This window comes from Orycteropus afer, unplaced genomic scaffold (genome assembly GCF_000298275.1).
Source record: "Orycteropus afer afer isolate SDZICR_OR568_19922 unplaced genomic scaffold, OryAfe1.0 scaffold00009, whole genome shotgun sequence".
NCBI classification, from domain to species: Eukaryota; Metazoa; Chordata; class Mammalia; order Tubulidentata; family Orycteropodidae; genus Orycteropus; species Orycteropus afer.
In genome coordinates, this window is record NW_006921596.1 from 17,457,233 (window position 1) to 17,477,812 (window position 20,580).

At 46.8% G+C, this 20,580-nt stretch overlaps 1 protein-coding gene across 1 annotated transcript in view; it reads right to left on the reverse strand.

Annotated features, from left to right (window-relative positions):
- The window catches only part of CES1 (carboxylesterase 1), a 34,803-nt gene extending 15,196 nt beyond the window's left edge, over nt 1-19,607 (reverse strand). Inside the window, exons 1-11 of the mRNA XM_007947962.1 lie at nt 19,571-19,607; nt 19,109-19,313; nt 16,537-16,681; nt 13,238-13,371; nt 12,538-12,691; nt 10,156-10,260; nt 7,264-7,368; nt 4,288-4,326; nt 2,413-2,553; nt 1,446-1,526; nt 1,058-1,205 (exon numbers count right to left, since the gene is read on the reverse strand). Of these exons, the coding sequence (XP_007946153.1) occupies nt 1,058-1,205; nt 1,446-1,526; nt 2,413-2,553; nt 4,288-4,326; nt 7,264-7,368; nt 10,156-10,260; nt 12,538-12,691; nt 13,238-13,371; nt 16,537-16,681; nt 19,109-19,313; nt 19,571-19,607 (1,294 nt within the window). The remainder of the gene's footprint in view (nt 1-1,057; nt 1,206-1,445; nt 1,527-2,412; nt 2,554-4,287; nt 4,327-7,263; nt 7,369-10,155; nt 10,261-12,537; nt 12,692-13,237; nt 13,372-16,536; nt 16,682-19,108; nt 19,314-19,570) is intronic.
- Between the last annotated feature and the right edge of the window lie 973 nt (nt 19,608-20,580).

Here is a 20,580-nt window from a genome sequence, read left to right on the forward strand (position 1 = left end):
GGAAGTAGGATTGCCCAACCTTCCTTCCGAGGAGTGGCTGGTGGGTTTGAACTGCCAGTCATCTGGTTAGCAGGCAAGTGTCTTAGCCACTATGCTAGGTGAGCTTATCCATCCTTAATCTCACATCCTACTCACTCAGACTTGGGGAAGGTGAGGTTGGAAGGTCCCATGGAAGACCTGCCCTGGCCCTTAGCTTGTCACAAGCGCACACTGGGATGAACAAAAGCTTACCACTGACATTGACCTCCTCCAGACTGCCTCTTCCCACACCTCCCTCTGCTCATTTCTTTTGGCTTTCTTGGCCCCTGACAACCCTCCTGACCCTGTGCTTGGCTCCCACTCTTCTCCCAGCTCCATCAGTTAACAAAGCAGCTCATAGCTAGCTCTGATCAAGACACACCTTCCGATATTTGGTCTCCAGCTCCCATACCACCATGTCTTTTAGAAAGGAGCACCTGGAGCAGATGCCATCAGTACCCCGCCATATGCCCTATTTCTGGGCATGCCAGCCTGCCTTCTACCTCCAACATCCACAGCTATTTGCCTGAGGACTTTGGCTACTGGAAACTACCTGGTTCATTTGTACAACAGATGAAAGTGCCAGGGAATTAACAACCCATTGGGAACAGCCTTCAACAAATGACCAGTGGGAATTGTTGGATAAGTACCCAAGTTCCTGTGCTGCTCCGAGGCGATGCCCCTGACACATGTCCTCTCTTTGTTTCCCAGAGTTCCCAGCTCCAGTTGTCCACAGTGGATATGTGCTAGGCAATGCAGCACGGATTGGCTTCCTTCCTTTCCTGTGTTGGCTCCTCACATTCCTACTGACATTTTTCTGGGATTGCCTCCTAAATAATCTATCAGACTCAGAGTTGGCTTTTGGCAGAAACCAAAATAAGACAGTGTCCCACTTCAGGTCAAGTGGAAACAGCCTTTGAGGTTCAACTCTTGGCAGTTTCATCACATCTGTCTACACTGTAGGTTGGGGACTGGGGAGGACAGACACAGAATCTGGAGGGGGTGAGCGTCCTTCTCCCGTCCAGTCTCTGGGACTCACCCCTGTGATGGCGTGCCACAGTCACAGATGGGACACCAAATACTCCATCTGCAAGCATGTCCAGGAACAGGTCTTTCTTTTTGACAGGGTCATCGGTCCTACCTAAGTACTTCTCAGTGACCACTGGAGTCAGTTCCTCAGGGATGCCCTGAATGGATCAAGAGTGAAAAGTGACCATCAGCTGCTGCCCCCCAGTGAGTCAGTGAATAGTGTACCACTCCAGCCCCTTGAGCTCTCCCCTGGGGTGAGAAAGTGGGAAAGGCAGGGAGATGGGGGCAGAACCCCATCTCCTAGTCTTTGTTCAGCCATTTAATTGCTGTATGGGTTTGGATAAGTCCCTTCCCCTTTTTGGGTCTCAGCCCAGTCCCATGATTCACTGGACTCTTACAACAAATGGATATGACTTCCACAGGAGTGATGCAGCCGTCTTCTGGTCCAGTTTCCCTTCAGAGAGTGGGTAGCTCATCATCTGTTAAAAACAATTAAGCACCCATGAATCATCCAGAATTACCAGCAAGAACCAACCAACAAAACCAACACAGACTGAAGAGCCTCTTTGTTATGCTTTACTGGGCATGGACTTTGATGAACTGGACAAAAAAGTCAATGAATCAAATGGACTTTATTCAGAAATTCAAGGAGTACAAAGAGGATACGAAATGTTTCGTGTAAGCTGCCCCAATCCTTTGCTGTCCACTGTGACATTTATGAGGGTAGAATCCCAACAATGGTCAGTGGGTCAGAGAGGGAAGGCTGCAGCCAGGCTAGTGTTAAAGAAGACGGATTTCAAATGCCCTCACTTGCCCCAGATGGCTGAGGATGCCCACACTCCTGCCATTACAGCTTTGGTCTTTGGGACAACCTCTGAAATCCCTCTAAAGGGAAAGGCCTTCCTTACTTTTAAAAGTCAATTCTAACTCACAAGAAAGCATGTTTCTCTGAATCTTTCCAATTAGATTATGAAGAGCAAGTGCAGAGACTTATGGAGAAAATACGACACACCAAGCCCGAGGTAGAAATTCCGGGCCCAGGCCTAGCTCTCCCGAACTCCCGAGCCCCTTCCCTGTTCTAGGCCTTCGTTTTTCCATCTGCACCATTTTTATCTCTCCAGGTCCTCAGCATCGCCATTTCAGGATTCTTTGATTGGAAGGGCACAGACAGTGTTTGTGGCATGGGTTCCCCTGGGCAGCATCACCCATTTGGCCATCCCAGAGAAGGTTTCGGTGGCAATGTTAACTCACGCCCAAGGGGACTACTGCCTTCCACTCAAAGAGGGCTTGGTGAAGGGAGAACTCTTTCACCAGAAACGGGAGGGGTGGCGCGTGGGGGAGTCAGAGAGGCCTCCACATTCTTACTGTTGGAAGAATCCAACCAAACTCTTGCTTGTTGATTCCAACAATGTAGGGGACGGTGTTGAAATTCTTTTCAGCTATGATCTCTTCAGCTGATTTCGGCAACAGCACTCCATCAAGCACAGTGGGCAGGAAGGAAACGCTCTGGGGAAGACAGCAGAGCAGGGAGGGCAGAGCTGGGGGCAGTGAGAGGGGATGAGCAGCCCCAGCTCAGTGCCCGTCCAGAGAGGGCGTGTGGTTACACAGTGTGCGCTACGTGCATTATCTTGCTCCAGTAAAGAGAACCTCAGGGCACCCTTCCCTCCTCTCTGTTTCTCATACCCACATCCAGTCTGTCAGCAAAGCCTGTAGCTATTTCTTCAAAAAATACCCAGACTCTAACTCCTTCTCACCACCCCCTACAGCTACTTCCTGAGGTCCAGTCGCCACTTTTCCCTGTCTGGATTTCTGCAACACGATGGCCGCCCACTAGGCTCCCTGCATCTGCCTTTGTCCCCTCCCTGCAGTTTATTTTCAACACAGCAGTCAAAGAGACCCTTTGTAAAATCTAAAGTTATGTCACTCCTCTGTTCAAAACCCTCCAAAGGCTTCCATCTTGGTTTGAATTAAAATCTAAGCCCTTTCAATGGCCACTTCCCCCACTCCCACTACCTCTTTAGCTCCAAGCCCCTTCTGTCTCCTCCCTTGATCCACTCCAGTTAGTTGACCTCCTGCCTCAGGGCCTTTGCAGAAGCTATTCCCTGTGCCTGGAGCATACCTCCTCCAATTTTCCTGAGAGCTGGCTACCTCATCTCCTCTGGAATTGGCTCAAATATCACCTTCTCATTGAGCCTTTCCCTGACCTTCTACTTAAAATTCAAACCGACATCCTCACCGCAAGCTCTACCCCCAATTTCCTGAGTTATTTTTCTCCGTAATACTGACTACCATCCAACACACCATATATTTTGTTTGTTTATTATAATCTCCTAAATTGGAATGTTAGGTTCTAAGAGAGCAGGGACTTTTCCTTTTTTTTGTTTGTTTGCTTTGCTGCTTTATCCTCGGTTTCTAAATCAGGTCCTGGTACATGTTGTTGTTGCTATGTGCCGTCGAGTCGGCCCTGACTCATAGCGACCCCTCCTTGGGTTTCCGAGGCAGCATCACTACAGAAGTAGCATTGCCCAACCTTCCTTCCAAGCTGGTACATAGTAGGTGCTTATTAAATAATCACTGAGAGAGGAATGAATTCCATTTAGTCCTCATGACATCATTCCTCAGGGAGCGAGTCCAGAGGATGGGATTTTAAGATGTTACAGAGGCAATATCACCAGAACCCGGCAACATGTTGGAAGAGGGGAATTGAAGAAGCCGGGGAAGATGCTGCTGACATTTCTAGCCTGTGTGGCTGGGAGGAGGGTGTGCCTAGGACTGAGATTCTTGGCTCCCTCCCTGAGACCCTTCAAAGAGTGCAGCTTGCACAGTTCACCAGCCCTGGGCTCCTAGGAGAAGAATTGGGCACATCACTGAAGGCTCCTGAGAAACCCCTCATCTAGATAACATGTCTGCCTCCCCACAGAGGAAGCTTCTAGCCTAGTCTCTACCCACAGGGGCATTATGGGAAGCAAAAAATGTAAATAAGAGAGGGTTAGGGTAGGTCCATAGGACACAGAACTGATGACTGGGAGCACTGGGCTGGAAGTCTAGAAAATGGGTCCAGTCCTAGTTCTAGCCCTCCTGGCTGTTTTATCCAGACCAGCCACTGCCCCTCTCTGAGCCTTGGTAAACACAAGGAGTTACTGTGATTCCACCAAAAGGAAAATTCTTTCATCTGCATTTAACTGGAGCTTAAAGGTGCCAAGGCTTAAAACCTATAATTAAGAAGCCAAAAGTCCTTACCTTTCTGGGGTCTCCAAGTAAATCAAGAGTGAACAAGTTCTGTGAAGACAGAGGCAGATCTTTTGTTAGGTGTGCATTGGAGTTATCAAGCTGTCCTTCCAGTGCCACCCTGGCTGGGCCAAAAGGAAGTGGGCAAGACCCTGGCTCCCCAGGGGGAGGGACAGGCACAAACAAGACAAAGACAGGCCCTGGTGACCCTGAGCCAGGGCCACTGGAGCTCTTGAGAGGACATTCCTTGTTTGTGCCTGCCCCACCCTAAACCAGTTTCCTCTTCTCCCAGAGACAGCACCCCAATTTTCTTTTAGGGGGCTTTCCTCTCCCTCACTCTTACTTCATTGGTCCAGGCATATGTAACATGGAGTGCTCCATCCAGCTCCCTGACCACAGTGATTACTTCAGGAATGGCACATGCTCATGTCAGCTCAACAGAGTTTACCCCAAAACTTCTATTGGAATTATTGAAAAAGGGACATTTCTTTCCACTAGAGTTTCTAAGCAGATAAGATATGTCTAGAGTGCTGTTGTTGTCTTTAATCCCACAGGGGACAAACCTGCCTGAGATTGAAGCCAACACTGAGTGTGTGGGGGCTGAGAGACAAGAGACAGATTCCCAGTAATATCATATAAGCACCTGGATCCAGCTATGCCTGAAGCTATCTACTGCTGCACTTTTCAGTTACTTGAAGATTCTGTTACAACATATATATTTTTTTTTTGCTCAAGACACTTTGAGATGAGTGTTCTCATCTTGCATTAGAAAGTCCTGACTCATAAGCTCACTGAAACTCACCCTACCTCATGGCTTTCTTTGGTGTGTGTTTACCAAAATTGCACTGATTGGAACATTACACTGCAGCCAACAGGCCTGACCAGTACTGAGGAAGTGACCAGTAAGGGTCCCTCCATTCTGAGTTGTAGCTCCAGCAGCTAGGCATGTGTGTGTGTGTGCACGCGCACATATGCACACGCAGCAGGAATAGTGGATAATCATGAAAGGCACCTCCACATGATCTCACAAAATCCCAGAAGAAGATTCTAGGGGTCTTACATCTCTGGGTTTTCCCAAAGTCATCAACTCTCCCTTCTAAGCTGGGTCTTCTTGTGCCTCATGAGAAAATTGCTAAAATATTTGTCTCTTTCCCAGAATCAGAAAACACTTGTGTGTTAATTCTTTGAACACTTTGGTCACCTTATTTGGTCTTGAGACATCAGGATCCAAGCTCAAAAGCCAGACGGGGCTCAATCCATTGGGATCTAGGCAGAGTCCAGCACTCTATGCCTGCCCCTGGGAAACCAGGAGTATCGTGAGCTCATGTGCACATGCTTCCCCCACAAAGAGAATAGCTTGGCTCTTGAGTCTTGAGTCTGTACTCTGGAGCTTTACTGTGATGAGATGCCATAGCCATCCATCAACAGTCATATGTCATCTTCTCTGTGAAGCATCCCTGCTGGTTAAAATGAATGCTTCCCCCTCCGTATTCCAACTACACCTAGCTCACTAAGTATATGGGTGTGTTCCTCCTTGCATAGTTCCTTGTGAGCAGGGAAACATATTCATGTCTGTATCATCACCTCTGACATCCCCCATATAGTTCACATGGATGGATAGATGGGTGGAAGGAAGGAGATGGTCAAGACATGGAGTATGGATGAATTGGATAGATAACTGGAGAGATGAATGGTAACTGGCAGGCAGATGATGAATGAATCATTGGTTTTTGGAGGGATAGATGATGGAGTGAAGATATATGGTGGCTGGATAATAAATGGGTGATAGATGGATTGATAATAGATGGATGTGAGGTCATGGATGGGTTAGTGGATTGATTGATATAGTGATGAAAGGATATTGATGGATTGGATGGAGTGGTGGATAAATAAGATGGTTAACGGGTAGATGGATGGGTGGACAGATGACTACCCTAGGACCACAATTGAGACAAGGTCTCAGAAAATCTAGAAACTTGGGTGACTGCTGAGTTATAATTTAGGTAGTTTCTAAATTAAGTAAGATAAATTGTGATAGCCTTTGTTCTTAAAAGGAGCTGTGGTGGCACAGTGGTTCAAGGCTTGTCTGCTAACTGAAAAGTCAGCAGTTCATATCCACCATCGGCTCCAAGGAGAAAGATGAGGCAGTCTGCTTTCATAAAGATTTACAGACTTGGCAACCCTACGGGGCAGTTCTACTCTGTCCTATAGGGTCACTATGAGTTGGATTCCACTCCACAGCAATTGTTTTTCTTTTGTTCTTAATAGTCTCATCCCCAAAATTCAGGATGGTGGCTATATTTAAGGAAGGAAGGAGGAGAATGGAATCAGAATGGGATACCAAGGATTTTCAGTAAAATCTGTAATGTTTAATTTCTTAAAAATATATTTGAAAGCAAGAATGGAAAAAATATTAAAGTTTGATAGAAATGGGGGATTATTACACAATTGTTCATTATATTGTTGATAGGTGCCATGGCGTTGTCTCTGACTCACAGTGACCATATGCACAACAGAATGAAACACCGCCCAGTTCTGCGCCAGCTCCATGATCCTTGCTATACTTGAGCCCATTGCCGCAGCCACTGTGTCAATCCATCTCGATGAGGGCTTTCCCTTCTTTCATCGACCCTCCATCTTACCAAGTATGACATCTTTCTCCAGTGAATGATCCCTTCTGTCAACATGACCAAAGTATGTGAGAGGAAGATTGTCCATTATATTCATATATTCATTATATATGATAATAATAGTAATTGTTCATTATATTACTATTACTATTATCACAGCTTTTATGACATCTGAAATATTTCACAATTAAAAAAGGATAAAATAAATTTCTATTCAGATCTAGAGGGTGACCTTTCTTCTGAGAGAAAAGAAACTGTCCCAGGTAGTTTTTCCAGGTAAGGGGGGTAGCTGAAATGATGAAGCCTGGGGCCAAGGTGACAGGGTGGAGCTTGTGGCCAGGAGAATGAATGCACCTACCATCTTTAGTGAGGTCTCCAAGAGTTCCTCCTCTGTCTTCTGGCGCAGACAGTGAACCATGACAGCAGAGGTGGTAGTTTTACACCCAGCAAAGATAGCAATTTGCTGCAGAAATCACAAGTTACGATAGAATTCAAGAGTGATGTCCTTTTCCTCAATCAATATAGACACAGTGTACTATCCCCACCCCATTTATGAAGGCAGCACAGGATAGCAGAAAACAGACCAGCAGGTATAGGTCCTGGGTCCTAGTCTTGCCTAGTCTTTGAGTCAAGTACTTATCTTCTCTGTCTCTGTTACCTTAGCTGAACCAGTTATCATCAAGTCAGTTACACCTCATGGCAACCCTGTGTGCTTCACAGTAGAACTGTGCTCCATAGAGCTTTTAATGGCTACAGTCTTTCAGAAGGAGACCATAGGGTGGACTTGAACCTCTAGCTCTTGGGTTAGCAGCAGAGTGCTTGATCATTTTCAAGGGGGACTCCTCTGTTACCTGATCTCTGTTAAAAAGGGCATAATGATCTCAGAGGTGAATGTCTAAAGAGAGGCAGTGTGGAGTGGTGGTTAGGGATACAGACTCTCAACAACATTGTTTGAAGTCAAATCTCAGCTCCTCCACTAACTAGCCATTTGACCTTGGGCAAGTCACTCAACTACTCAGTTTGTCCAACCATGTCGTTGTGTGCCACTGAGCTGATTCCGATTCATAGTGCGCTTACATGACAAGGTAGAACTGCCCCATTGGCTTCCTAGGCTGTGTCTTTATGGGGACAGATTGCCAGGTCTTTCCTCTGCTGATCAGTTGGTGGGTTCAAGCCACTGCCCTTTCAGTTAGCAGCCAAATGCTTGACTATTGTATCACCAAGCCTCCTCAACTTCTCCACCCATCAGTGGGGATAATGGTTGGACTCAGCTCATAAGATGGGGCTTAACAGGGCTTTAAAGGGCACCAACACACACTAAGGCACTTGACTGCTAACCAGGAGGCTGGTGGTTCAAACCCACCAGCCACTCCTCGGAAGGAAGGTTGGGCATTGCTACTTCCATAGTGATACTGCCTCGGAAACCCAAGGAGGGGTCGCTAGGAGTCGGGGCCGACTCGATGGCAAATAACAACAACAACACACACTAAAACATGTGCAGAATTATGGGAGGTCCAGACAAGATAACTCACACAAAGGTACCTCAGAAAATACAGAATACTATTTAATATGAAGCCTAAAGGAAAATGGCATGGCATCCATTCCAATGCACAGCAGATGTTGCTTCAAAGTTAAATAAGGTATTTATGCCATTGCTAGGAGTTTACAGGGAGCTCTGGTGGCGTAGTGCCTAAGGCACTTGACTGGTAACCAGAAGGCTGGCGGTTCAAACCCACCAGGCACTCCTCAGAAGGAAGATGGGGCAATCTACTTCTGTAGTGATACTGCCTCAGAAACCCAAGGAGGGGTCGCTGTGAGTCGGGTCCGATTCAACGCACATAACAACAACAACAACAATAGGAGTTTCCATCTGCAAATTCATGTATTAGAGACCCAAATTATAACCTGATACTTCTCTCTAGGGCAAGGTGAACACAATTTCTTTTAAAGGGCCAAACAGTAAATGTTTTAGGCTTTGTGGGCTATATGGTCTCTGTTGCAACTACTCAACCTTGCTTTTGTAGTGAAAAGCAGCCAAAGACTGCTTCATTTCATATGTAAATGAAGGGGTGTGGCCATTTCTATTAAGACTTTGATTTGTGGACACTGAAATTTTAATTTTGTATAATTTTCATAAGTCATGAAATATCCCACTGTTTTTCTCTTTAGTTTTTCAATTATTTAATAATATAAAAATCATTCTTAGCTTATAGGTCATTTAAAAAAAGTAAACAATGGGCCAGTTTCTAAGACAAGCCACTGAGAGGCCCAGATTAATGCTTGGAAACCTGTGGGCACAAGCCCAGAGCCCCTTTCCCTCTTTACAGATTAATAATGAAGAAGAAGGCCCTGTTGAAGGAGAAGCTCCCGTTAGCCCGCTTTAGAGTTGAGCTCGTCTGCCCAGAACAGCTTTGCCCTCGAACTTTTCAAAGAATAGTCCCTTCTTCTGAGCCACAGGATTCCCATAGTGGCTTCTGAAAGCGATGTTCGTATAAGGTAACACTCTCTCCTAATTCCATTTGACGAGACCAAGGGTAGACATTCAAACAAAACTAGGACAGAGAACATCTTTCCCAAGTGATCTGGGATTGTGGCTGAGAGCTTCAAACATGAAAATGCTAAAAAGCTCTAAAACAGAGGAGAAAGCCTGACTCCTTTCTGGAATCAAAGGGGAATTCTTAAACTCAGGAGCAGATGGAGTGGCCATGTGAACTGGAAGCAAAATGTAGCCAGAGAAGAGGCAGATGGATAGAAGGCAGGCTCCCTGATGGTGGGGCCATGGGAGTGCACGCTGGCTCCCCAGAGCCCAGTACAGTGCCTGGTACAAAGTCAGCACTCAGTGTGGATTTGTTGAATAAATCAAAAGGCACAAGGAGAAGTATAGACACAGAGAGAGAACGGCCCAGGAATGCCAAGGATTGCCAACAACTACAGAAGCAGAAAGAGACAAGGATTTTCCCTCGGAGACAGAGTACCTAGCCCAGCCGACATCCAGACTTCAGATTCCTAGCCTCCAAAACTGTGAGACAATACACATCCCTGTTCTTCAAAGCCAACCCCTTGTGGCACTTTTTGTTACAGCAGCACTAGCTACCTAAGATCTCGAGCGAGTGTCACTGTCTGTCCTACCCAGCCATTCTCATTTCCATGATTCTTTGAGGATGTCCATCGGATCTTTGACAAGAAAGACCCCTAAGATCCCAGGAGAGCGGAGCAAAGAGTGCAGGCAGCTATCCAGAGTGAGACCCACCTCAGCTGTGGACCTGCTGTTGTTCTGGCACAGAGCAGCAGTGAAGACCACACCGCTCTCAGAAATGGCCCGCTGGAAGAGGTTCTTGGCCAGAGGAGATAAAACCTGTGAAGGGAGTGGAGAGGAGGGGAGTTTATGTTCACTGGAAGGGCATCAATGACACATCTGTTCTTCCACAGCTACCTCCATCCACAGCTGTTTCCTAGCCCATTGCTCTGAAGGCAACTCAAGGAGGTTCAGGAGGGCATAAGAGGACTCAGTGGACGTAACAGCTCCTTGCTATCCTGGGCTGTTCCCTAGCCTGGCCCAGGGGTCTGGCTTTGCCAGAAGAACCTCAGCAGGGTGGACCAGGACCACAGGTTAAAGGCTGGAATAGAAGCATGGGGCACACCTGATTATCAACCAAGAGTACTCTGAAGGACAGCTGGGCAATTCCCAGCCAAATTTTAAAGACACTTTAAAGAGTTAGCATTTTCATGGCTCAGAATTTATCTTAAGCTAAACAATCACGGAGGCACACAAAGATGGATAAGGATGTTTATGCTGCAGTGTTTATAAAAGCAAAACATTGGCAAGAACCCAAGTGTCCGATATTGGTTAAATAAATGAATTTGCATTATTATCATGAATGACCATGTAAACATAAAAATAATATTACGGAAGAATAATTAATGCTGTTGCTTTTGTTGTTGTGTGCCACCAAGTTGATTCTGACTCATAGCAACCCTACAGAATGGGGTAGAACTGCCCTGTAGGGTTTCCAAGGCTGTAAATCTTGACAGAAGACTGCCTCATGTTTCTCCTGCAGAGGTGGGTTCAAACCATCAAACTTTTGGTTAGTAGCCAAGTGCTTGGTAACTGCATCACCAGGGCTCCTTACAAATAACATTATGGAAGAATGTTTAATGCTAAGGGAAATACTTATGTCATATTGATATGTAAGGGAGACTTTTTGATAGATACCAGTACGAGCTGCCCTCAAGTCAGTTCTGACTCATAGAGACCCCATGTGTGTCAGAGCAGAACTGTCCTCCACAGGGATTTCAGTAGCTGATTTTTCAGAAATAGATTACCAGGCCTTTCCTCCAAGGCACCTCTAGGTGGACTCACTCAAACTGCCCACCTTTTAGTAAGCAGTTGAGCCACACTACCAGTCTGTGCTCTCCAGGGACTCTTTTAGGAGCTCTGGTGGCATTTGACTCCTAACCGGAAGGCTGGCAGTTCAAACCCACCAGCACTCCTCAGAAGGAAGTGATACTTCCATAGTGATACTCCCTCAGAAATCCAAGGAGGGGTCGCTATGAGTAGGATCTGACTCGACAGCAGTGCATTCATTCGTTTCGTTCATAAGGACCCTTTTAGATAGATAGATAGAAAGATAAATAAAGAGAGAAAGAGATGATAGACAGACAGTAAGGAAGGAAGAATGAATGAATGAATCACAGAGAAAATACTAGAAAAACAGATGTCAGAATGTTAATGGTGAGTATTCCTGGGTAGTGCAATTGTGGATGACCTTTTCCTTCTTTGGATTTATCTGTACTTTTCCTTTTCCTCCACTTTAAAAAAATGTATAAAGATACCCCTCTGAATCTTCAACTATGAAACTAGCACATGTTTTGGAGATATGGTGACAGCTCACCATATCACCCTCTGCTCAACTGTGTGGCAGCTGGAAGCTTTCTCGCAGCTCCCAGCATCTTCTAATCTAGCTCATCTTAGCTTCCCTCAGTGTCTCTCCAGCCCCAGTCCCACACCAGCCAGACACCCATGTCCCCAGATTTTGTCTGTGTCCCACATCCCCTGCCCCATCCCTCCCTGTCACCTCCCCTAGGCCACGTACCCCAGTGCACTTTTGTCCCTCAGTCCCAAAGACTGCTGTCCTCCCTCTTTGGCTTAGAGAAGCCATGAGACCACCTGAGACAAGGTTCTACCCTTTCTTGGTGCTCAGCTTCCCCTTGATGTGGATGTAGAACTGGTTTTAAACCAAACAGTGATACAGTGCCTTGCTCTTGTCCTCGCCTCCTCTTTTCCATAATGTATATCCACCCCTACTTCTTAAGAGAAGTGAGGCAAGTCCTGTCATTACAGAGGTTAGGAAAGAGAGGGAGATTAACCAGGATAGAAGAAGACAATGGCACAGTTGTAGGATGTATCTGGAGAGTCATGTATTTGGCCCCAGCGTGCTAAGCTGAGCTCTGAGCTCCCCGGACCGAGGACAGTTTGGTCATCAGCTCTCCAACCTCTGATGCCGTGCGGTGAGCAGGACCAGCACCGAATCCAGACCTTATAAGGAAATGTGTCTGTGGCTGGACTGGCTGGTCCACAAGGGGCTCATGAGCATCACAGCCAGGTGTGGGGTCTGGTGCCTGGATCACTTACAAGAACAGAGACACTTTCACCTCCTGCAGACTCTCCAAAGATGGTCACCAAGCCTGGGTCGCCTCCAAAGTTGGCAATGTTCTCCTGGACCCAGCGCAGTGCAGCTATCTGGTCCAAGTGACCCCAGTTCCCATAGCTGTGCTCATCCCCAGTGCTGTAAGAGAAGAGAGTGGCTATAGGGACAGAGATGTCACAGCAGAGCTCTTGGGAATGCAGATGGGGCAGGGGGCTCCAGGCGGGCCTCTCAGAATAAGACTGGGCTTCCACATCCCTGACACAGTGGTCTTCACCCACCTTCTCCTCCTATAGCATTGTTCTGGTTAGGACTCTACATCCATTCATATGGCAAAAATGTATGGACAAACCCTTAACTGCTGTGCTGCACATTAACTGTCATGATAGGAGAATATGCAAAGCGTTGAGATGAGCATTTTAGAGGCAGTAACATTTGGGCTGGGCTTTGAGGATGAATAGGAGTTTGTTAGGTAGAGTAGGCATTCTAGGCAAATGCAAAAGCTCAGAAGTAAGTGGACCAGTGTGGGCAGGGAATTGCGGGACAGGGGTGTCACTTATGAAGGGACTTGACTGCCTTACTAAGGAACTTAGCAAAGGTCTCCTTGGGGGCTGACTTGATCAAAACTAGGCCCTAGAACCCTTACTTGGAGGGCCAATGTGAAGTGGAGAGAGTCTGATATCTTACCTGAAGAATCCCCAGATCCCCAGGCGATACTGAATAGTCACCACCACCACGTCTTCATGGGCAGACAATGCCAGCCCATTGTAGGTTGATGCCCCGCCCACCAACAGACCACCTCCATGGATCCACACCATCACCTGGACAGGAGGAAGCAACCATACTGGTTATAAGAAGTGGAGATGGGCGGGAGTTGAAGAGGTTGTCTGGTTTGGCTACCTGTCTCCTGGCCACAACCCAAGGAAGCCATTGTCCAAAGTCCACAGAGGCCCCGGCAAGGTTGGAACCAGCTCCCTGCTCCCCTTCTCCCAGCTGGGTCAGGCCATACACCACTCAGTGCACCCTGGCTGTCCCCACTTTTCTCCCTAGAACATCAAGTGCCACCTGCACTCCAAGGCTCCTCATGATGCCGTGGGAAAAGCACAGGCTAAGTATCACATTGTCCCCCAACACTCTCATCGTCCTCCTGCCTGGACCACTCACCAGCTCAGCAGACACTCCATGGGGTGGCCTTTGTGTTACAGCCCTGCCTTACTGAACTCTTTTGCAGTGAACTGAACTTCTCCTCCAGAGCCAGTGATTATCTCAAGATGCCCACATGCTCCCCACGGCATCTCATCCTAATAGGCCTTCTCTGCCCCCTCTGCATCCCCAAATCCACCCGTTCTCCAAAGCCTAGCCTAAATTCCCCCTTCTTCATGAAGTCTTCAATTACCTGACTCACATTAGCTGAGAGCTTCCCAAGGGCCAAGGACTGTCCTAAGAATTGAAGATGAGAGTAGACACAACCATTCATAGCTCATGTTCTGAATTTAAAGAACTCACATAGCAGAGGAGAAGACTGAGTGGCTAAAATAATAATATTGTCAATAAAAAGAAGAGACACACTCATAACACAGACTGTGTGCCAGGTACTGTTCTAAATACCTTAAATCATTTAATGCTCAACAAACCATCCATGACGTAGGTACTAGTATTATCCCATTTAACAGATAGGAACACTGAGGCACTTAACTTGTTCAAGGTCAAACAGCTATAGGGGTAGAAGCAGGACCTGGACACAGGCAGTCCGGCTCCAGCGGTCATACGTTGAGTCCCACAGCACACTGGAGCCAAGGACCAGAGTGCAGTGAGCCCATTGTTAGAGTAGGAGTACGATCTTCCTTTCAACTCTAATGTTTAATGAACACCTGCTTTGTATACTTAGTCAGACACGACACTGAGATAAAAGCCTTATATTAATCATTTAATAGTCATAAGTGATTATTCCCATTTTCAGGAAACTGAAGCTTGGAGAAGTTGAGTAATTGCATGAGTCTCTCAGCTAGTAAGAGGCAGAACCAGGATTTGAACCCAGACCCTGTGGCTCCAGAACCTGTGTCCATAACTAGAGTCTTTCCTGCCTCCAGGTTCCCAGAGCTGTGTTTCTCCCACACCTCTGGTCACTGCCCATCTCTGGAGGTAGGGACTGACTTTATAGCCATCTCTGAGGAAAGGCCAAGCCCCAGAGCTGGTCAGCAACATTTTGTTGAAGAAGTATGTGTCTGTTCAGCCCAGATGGTGAGATCTGTGAAGGCAGGGCCTGTGTGGTAATGGTTTTATGTTCCTCCCTTTCTCTAACCCCCAAGCCTCATTATGTATATGGAGGGCCAACCAACCAGCTGCTATCAAGTTGACTCCAATTAACGGTGACCCCCTGCATGTCAGAGCACTCCAGAGGGTTTTTAATAGCTGATTTTTTGAAAGTAGATCACCAGGCCTTTTTTCTGAGGCATCTCCGGGTGGACTCCAACCTCCAACCTTTCGGTTAGTAGCCATGCACATTAATAATCACTTGCACCGTTTCATGTGGATGGTACTGGTCCATGAAAGAAGAATGAGTGAGTGAGCTTTGCCGCCACCTCCTTGGGCCTTACAAAGCATGTGCAGGGCCAACTTCCAGGCACTTGTTCACAGAGATCCTCCCCTATAACTGAGCATCATGGAGGGCACAACCCTGGGAGGCTGCCTGGGTGCTAGCACCCCCCCCCCCCCTTTCTCTACCCCAGGGATCATCTCCTTTCCCCAAGTAGCCATTGTGAGCCAGGGCCCCCAGCAGTGCCTACTCCCCTCTCCAGCCTCTGTTTGTCTGGCAGCCTGCCCCATCTCCGGGCCTCCAGAAATTTATTCCAGAAATGCTGACTCACTGGGCCAGCAACCTGTGCCAAAGAGAATTAGTGAAGGAAATTAGCTACACTAAAACCCCAGAAAGTAGGCCAAGAGCAAAGGAAAGTGCTTCTTGGACTGTGCCAGGCTCCACACCCTCATCTGTGTTATGGGACACTGAGAGTTGTCACAGGCAGATGCTGATGGGCTGAGGAAAGGCCTCACATGTGCTTGATGTCCTGTTGATGTTGTTATATGTCACCAAGTCAGACCCGACTCATAGCAACCCCTCCTTGGGATTCCGAGGCAGTATCACTACGGAAGTAGATTGCCCCACCTTCCTTCCCAGGAGTGGCTAGTGGGTTTCAACCACCAGCCTTCTGGTTGGCAGTCAAGTGCCTTAGGCACTATGCTATCAGAGCTCCTGCTTGATGTCCTAGTTCAGGTCAAAGAGCACTGTTTTGAAAATCAGGAGACTGTGGCCTGGTCCTGACAATGGACTCTGTGACCTTCCTTCCTTCCTTGGGGCTCATTCTCCCTACCTGTAAAGGGGGAGATGGAGTGTTCACTTATCTCTAAGATGCCTTCCAGCTCCCACTTTGTGTGAAATTATATCTTATTTGCTCTGGGTATCAGATTCCTAATCTAGCCACTAAGAGTAATCATTCTGGTCCTTCTATCAGCAGGAGGAACTTGGAAAGCTTACAGTGTCCATGAGAGTTGTGCAACAAAAGCCCTCAGATGCCATATATCACTGGGAGGAAACAGACATTGGAAAATATGTTGAGCTCCCCATGGTCACGCTGTCTGACCCTAGTGGGTCAAGAAAGCCCAGCTGCTATGGAGTCAACTCCCAACTCATGGTGACCCCACATGGGTCAGAGTAGAACTGGGCTCCACAGAGCTTTCAGAAGCCAATCACCAGGATTTCCTCTGAGGTGTCCTAAGGAGGCTCGAACCTCCAACCTTTCAGTTAGCAGCCAAGTTTGTTAATGATCTTTACCACTCAGGGACTCCAAAGGAAGCCTGGGACCCCTGAAATAACAGCCTTGACCCCTGATGCTCCCACCACAAGCTGCCTTCACCCCCTCCTTGTCTATGCCAGAAAACCCTAGAAAGATGGAATTCACAGGTCATGACCAGTGGTTCCCAGGGCTTACCGGCAGCCTGCTTTTCTTCGTTAAGTCAGCAGGAGTGTAAATATTTAGGTAAAGACAGTCTTCGGAGAACTTGAGGGGAACGCTCTCCTTGCTGGTGGCGAAGAGTTCCGAGAGCACCTGTCCTGCCACTGCATCTTGGGAGCACCTGGGAAGGGAAGGAAGAAAGAGCCACTGACCTCAACCAGCTGTAAGTGGGGTGATGTCTCCTGAGGGCGGGCTGGGCTGTAGACCGGGAAATTTAAGCCTGTATGTGGAGTTATTATCACCAGACTCTGAGACACTGGAATGGGTCAGGGGCTACTTGAGGGGGGAGGGAGAAGGCGCAAGAGGGGCCAGAGCAGGCAGTCTGAGATGCAGTATGGTACCCACTCAAAATGTCGTTTCTTGGAATTTATACTAAAGAAATATTGATGGCTCTGCACAAAGATTTAGCAACAGGATGTTCATCATAGTGCTATTTACTATATAGACATAGACACAGACATACGTATATACATCTATCTATCTGTCTATGCAATACCCCCAAATAGGAGACTGGAGAAATAAATCATGGTTCATGTACCTAACACAATGCAGCTATTAAATGTCAGAGTATAATATTTGATGACATAGAATAATGTTCAGCCTATCTATCTATAGATAGATAGATAGATAGATACACACACACACACACACACATATACATATATATATATATATATATATATTTTTTTTTTTTTCATTTTAGTGAGTGTGAACTGGTAGCTCCAGGATATACATTTAAGGAGCAAAACAGTCAAACTCTGCAGAGTAGGTTTCTACCTCAAATGGAGAAAGTACAGTTATATAACAGAGAAAAAAAAAACTAGAAAAATATGTTCCAATAAATTCACAGCAATTCTCTCTGGGTAGTAGAATTGTATATGATTTTAATTTTCTTGGGGAGCTCTGGTGGCATAGTGCCTAAGGCATTTGACTGCTAAGCAGAAGGCTGGCGGTTCAAACCCATTAGCCACTCACTGGAAGGAAGATTGGGTGATCTACTTCCATAGTGATACCGCCTCAGAAACCCAAGGAGGGACTCAATGGCAGTGAGTTTGGTTTTGATTTTTATCTCTATGGAAGTAGACTGCACAGTCTTCCATCAAAAAATAAAAATTATGAATGTTACTTTTTGAAAAGCAAAGAAAAAAGAAGGCAGTAAAAGAGTGGGCCTTAGAAGCTCTCAGAAATGTCTTGCTGGGTGGTGTAAGGTCTGCATTGCTGCATGTAGGCACCCCAGATCCCCAGATAAGGGATGACGCCAGCCAGGAAAGCTTTGTTCTTTTGCCCAGCTTGGTTGGTGACTGGGACATGTGGATCATTGCTTTGTTCATGAAGAGTCAGTGGGACACACCTGGGAGTTGATCATTTACCTTGTCAATACCCTGTCCCCACCTCCTCACTTGCCCCACCCTTAACTATGCCAGGGTCAAGGCAGGTGAATCAACAGCCTCATTATTTCTGATCCCTCTCATCCTGTGTGGTAGTTAAGGTCATGTGTCAATTTGGCTGGGCCTGGTTCTGAGTGGCTGGGCAGCTGGTTGTAGTAATTCCTCACGGTGAGATTGGTAATCAGCTCTTTGGTGGGCTCTGCCACGAGCAGCTGAGTAGCTGCTTTAGAGATGTGGTCTGCTTCCAGTATATAAGGAGAAGCTTTGGGAATGGTCTACAGCTTTTTAGCATGCTTGGACCCTGCATGTAACTGAGTCTTCATTTAGCAGCCTGCCATATTTCTGTTAATCTTGGGACTATTTCTGCACTTGAACTAGTGGCCTGCCATGTTGTTTGGTAATATTGGGACTGTGCCATTTTATTTGTTGACCTTGGGCTTGCTAGCCTCAGCAGCCAGCAGCTGCTTGAGTGAAGAGATGCCTCCAGCTCCAGTGGGTTGGGAGCAAGAGGCAGAGCTGAAGCCCAAGGTTTAGGGGCTTTCACTCAACCCCCAGAGCCTGGCACTTTGAACTCAGACTTCTAGCCTCCAAACATGTAAGAGAATAAACTCCAGTTTGTTAAAGCCATACATTTGTGGCATATTCTGTTAGAGCAGCTCTGAGAGGACCAAAACCCCCTGCCAACTGTTTCTTTTTCCTGAAGCATTTATCATATTTTAACACATACATGGGAGTCTGGGAGGAGCAAGCGGCTTGCAATTGGCTGCTAACCTAATGGTTGGTGGTTCAGACCCACCCAGCAGCTCCACAGAAGAAAGGTCTGGTGAACTGCTTCCGTAAAAAAGTACAGTCAAGGAAATTCTATGGAAAAGTTCTACTCTGCACACATGGGGTTGCTCTGTGTCAGAATCGACTCACAGCAATGGGTTTGATTTTGGTTTTTGAAGCATATTACATAATTTCTATGTTAATATGCATATTGTTTTGATCTGTCTCCCCCTGCCAGAATGCAAGCTCCATGAACAGAAATCTGTTTTGTTCACTTAATGATTCTCAGAACAAATGAGAAGGCAATCAGACGACTGCCTAGACTCCTTTCTACACTACTTTGAAGCAATCATCCCGACGGCCAGATGCCAAAGCCACACCCAGAGGCTTACATGGGAGGGTAGGAGGTGGTATTCTTCACGAAGTTCCAGGGCTCTGCAGGCTGTGGTGGAGCAAACCTCAGGGATCCAAGAGGGGGCTTGGCAAAAGGGACTCCCAGGAAAACAGCCACAGGCTGATCAAAGCCTTCCAAGCTCACATACTTCCCCAGGACTTTGCCATGCACGGTGTCCACCACAGGTGGTGAGGACGGGTGCCCTGCTGGACATCGGGAGGAAATGAGGACAGATCAGTGATGAAATCCAAAACCAAACCAAACTCACTGCCATCGCGTCGGATCTAACTCATAGCGAACCCTCTTGGGTTTCCGACGCGGTATCACTACGGAAGTGATTGCCCAACCTCCCTTCCAAGGATTGGCTGGTGGGTTTGAGCCACCAGCCCATGAAGAAAGCAACTTAAAAAAAAAAAAAAAAAAAAAAACACTTTATGGGACTTCAAGCGCCTTGCCCCACGCCATCCCCAGTTGGTGGCAGGCTGGAAGATGTCCATGTCCCCAGTGTGGGATCCTGGTCTCTGGTTCCAGAGAAGCAAAGCAAATCTTATTCAGAAATTATGGTACTTGACTCTTCTAATCTGCCTGCCTGAGTATGGTGTTAGTTGTAGGTTAAACACCATCTATCATGTTGAGCAAGGAGCTCTGGTGGTATAGTTCCTAAGGCATTTGACTGCTAAACAGAAGGTTGGCGGCAGTGAGTTTTTTTTTTTTTTTTTTTAAGTCATATTGAGCAATTTCCCTTTTCTTCCTAATTCACTGAGAAATCCTTAGAGACAGAATGCAGATTGGTGGTTGCCATGGAGTGGGAGAAGACAGTGGGGGAGAAATTGCTCAATGGCCGAGGGCGTTTAGTTTGGAGTGATGGGAATGTTAGGAACTAAATAGAAGTGGTAGTTGCGCAACATTGTGAACACACTAAGTACCGCTGAATGTTCACTTTCAAATGGTTAATTTCAAGTTCTGTGAATTTCACCTCAATAAATTATTAAAAAATAAATATAAACAAACGCCCAAAGGAGGGCTGCTAGGATTGAGTATGACCTTCAGTTTCCTCTCTTAGACGTCTCTGGACAATTCATCCAGTAGGATCCTGGTGCTGAACTTCATGCTGGATGAGATGAGCAAGAGGTGGGCTCAACTCTCAAAGTGGGAAAGTGAGTCACAGACATACTTGACCCTAATGCTGGGAATAATGGGGTCAGTGTCCTGGGAGAAGTACCAGTGAGGTGCACCAGGATACAAGGGGAGTGATGCTTTCTGATTGATGGCATTATAGAGAGGTAGCATTAGAGCAAGGACTGGCAGGAGGGGAAGATTTGAACAAGAGGAGGTAGAAGAGGGGCTATAATAAAGCTTTTAAGCAGACAGAAGAGAATGCACTGAGGCTGTGAAATGCAAAATGCAAGGCCTGCCTGGGAAGGGCAAGTGGGCATCTATAAAAGGGACAGTCACCCTGCAATGGAAGAG